A 2,838-nucleotide genomic window follows, 5' to 3' on the forward strand; every position below is an offset into this window, starting at 1 on the left:
CCGGGTCGGACTCGTAGCCCTGCCGTTACCGCAGCGTAGACGTACCAGTCTACCACCGCGCGTACTATACGGCATGCACGCCAGGCCGCACGCCGCGGCAGGCAGGCGCCACCCGGTCGGTCAGCCAACGCCAGCGCCCACGCCTCCACGGCAGGCAGTCGCAGAGCACGAGCAGAGCTGCGCGGTGAGCCAAAGAGAGAAAAAAAAACGCCGAGGCGGCCGGGGCGGTCAGGCGATTTATGCCGTGCAGCGCCATCTCGGCCGTTAATCCCTACCCCACAGGGCACCACCCACCGCGCTCGAGCTCGCGCTCGCGCTCGCGCCCGGCCCCCACCGCGCACCGCCGCTTCATAAATCATACGGCACCTCTCGCCGCCAGCAACTCTGACCTGACTGGCCCTTCCACCTTCGTCCCTGCCTGCCCGCCTCCGACCCCGCGCGCACGTACGGGGAGGGAGAACAGGATGGGCAACTGCCAGGCGGCGGAGGCGGCGACGGTGGTGGTGCAGCACCCGGGCGGCCGCGTCGAGCGCCTCTACTGGGCCACCAGCGCCGCCGAGGTCATGCGCGCCAACCCTGGCCACTACGTCGCGCTCGTCACGCACCGCGCCGACGCCGCGGGCGGGAAGCCTCCTCATCCTCAGGAGCAGCGCGGCGCGGCGCGGGTGACGCGGGTGAAGCTGCTCAAGCCGCGGGACACGCTAGCGCTCGGCCAGGCGTACCGCCTCATCACCTTCGCCGAGGTCACCAAGGCGCTGCAGGCCAAGAAGGAGGAGAAGACACGGAGGGCGCAGCAGCAGCAGCTGGTGCTGCTCCAGCCCAAGCACGCCGGAGGGAGGGCCACCGCCGCCGGTGAGGACTCGCAGCTGCCGCCGCAGCTGGTGGATGGCAGCCTTGATCAGCAGGTACTGGCTCTATGATCACCATACCATCCATTGGTGCTCTGCTCAGTCTCTCCTCTGTTTTGTTCTTCACTCTGTTCTTCACCACTACTCTACTAATTGGATTTAGCTCGTCATTAGTACAACCATCGCTCAATCTCTAGTTCTCCTCTCTACTAATTTTTATGCATCGATGCATGTATGTTCTTGAGCCTAACAGTTCTTACATACCCAAAACATTGTCCAACAAAATTATTGCTTGATTGACTGCTCTGCTTTGATCATTTGTTTGTAATTCAAGTTTCAAACTTTTTCTATGACGTCACAAGTGCACTAAGATTTTTTTCTCATTCTGACACGAAATTATGTTTTCTTTGACTGATAAATAAGAGTAGGTAATAGCCTTTCGAAAAGATAAGTGCAGATAAGTACCTACTTGTCTAGGTAACTTGGCTTACGTAGCTTATTCCAGCTGATATTTCTATAATTAGCTGCCCACCCTACTAATTCATACCTTTATGTGCCACTAACACCTACCCAACCCAACCAACCGATTTGATTACAAAGGATATCGCCGTATAGTATTCGACGATCAAGATACAAGGAATAAGCCCAATAATTTACTCGAAACATGATATCATGGCTGCTTAAAGATATTGGGCAACTTATTCTGAACCAAAACTAGATAATATCATAATAATTCCTTTGTCACATCCTGCTTTCCCAACAATCACATGGAAATGGTAGGGGATGGGATGCACCAAAAATTTTCAGCTGCCTCACGAGATATATAAAACAAATTCCCGACATGTTTGACATTCTGCAACCCAATCAGAGCGTCAGGTAATCGAAGAATATTCATGGAACATGGATGCATGATGCTAGCAGAAAGGCCAAGAAGAAGCCACTAATTCGTTGCTAATGAGCACTACTAATGTTTGACATTTTTACCGTCCATTTTTTTAATGAGTTATGGGCAGCCGTCATTCATTTGATACTTAGACTAGCTCAGCAAGATCAATTGTCTTCTACGTATTACTCTACTGCCGCCCATCTAATCTAACTGCAATTGTGGCAGCAGGACAGGGACGGCCACCGGAGCAATCCTAGCTCGGCAGCGCACTCCGGCGCCAGGCATCGCCATTGGCGCCCTTCTCTGCACAGCATCGCCGAAGTCAGCAGCTGATCTTGACAAAAATCCGTAGCCGGTGAACAATCTGCGTTCTAGAGTCAACGTTCGTCAGACTTCAGCCTTCCTGCAGAGGAAGAGTTGCCGTGGTGCCAATGCGAGAATCGGTCAGTTTCATTGTTCGGTACCTCAGTACAAAACAATTCCGAAGGGGCTCGTAGTTAGCATCAAGCAGCCCATGTAAGATAAAGAAGTGGCAGATCTTGGTCAGGTCATTTTAGCGAGTCTAAGATCGGTTGGGAGTTGGGACACACTCTGAAATGTTGAAAAAAGAAATAGTAGTGCACTGGAGTAGTGCTGTACTGTTATATTCAGACATGGTGCAAAGTACATCCCTTTGCAGGTGTATAGCTTTTGAGGATCTTGTTGCGTGTTGTGCTGCGTTCGTGGCGCCGGATTGGCAATCATAAGGCCGCCGCGATGATGCGGCGGGAGCTGGAATCCACACACTTTATGCGTTGGAGGCGAGCCGCGCACGCAGATTCGACGTTGGCGCGTATATTAGGGGTAGGTTAATGATAAGAACGAGGGCTAAAGGCCTCCAAACAAATCAGGTGCCCACACACCTGAACCGGAGGACTTCTGCAATGAACGCAAGGTGGGTTAGTACTTGAAATGATTGTCTCAGTTGGTAGAGGAGGATTACAGGTGCAATAGCATCAGGATCAGGCCCATATTTGTACAGCCTGCAAAGATATCCTCCTGGACAGTGCAGTAGCAGCCAGACCTGAATACTGAACTGCCGTAGGTTGATGCAAGGCATTATCC

General features: G+C 52.6%; 1 protein-coding gene across 2 annotated transcripts; it reads left to right on the forward strand.

Annotated features, from left to right (window-relative positions):
* The first annotated feature begins 344 nt into the window (after nt 1-344).
* LOC101779465 lies at nt 345-2,431 on the forward strand. Of its 2 annotated transcripts, none has more exons than XM_004965026.2 (2): nt 345-905; nt 1,960-2,431. In XM_004965026.2, the coding sequence occupies exons 1-2, from the start codon at nt 465-467 to the stop codon at nt 2,065-2,067; spliced, it is 549 nt and encodes a 182-aa protein (XP_004965083.1). In that variant the 5' UTR covers nt 345-464; the 3' UTR covers nt 2,068-2,431. The 2 variants fall into 2 exon arrangements, with proteins under 2 accessions (XP_004965083.1, XP_004965084.1); XM_004965027.2 differs by having other exon boundaries at nt 348-905; nt 1,963-2,431.
* The last annotated feature ends 407 nt before the right edge of the window (nt 2,432-2,838 follow it).

The sequence above is a fragment of the Setaria italica genome, chromosome IV (genome assembly GCF_000263155.2).
Source record: "Setaria italica strain Yugu1 chromosome IV, Setaria_italica_v2.0, whole genome shotgun sequence".
NCBI classification, from domain to species: Eukaryota; Viridiplantae; Streptophyta; class Magnoliopsida; order Poales; family Poaceae; genus Setaria; species Setaria italica.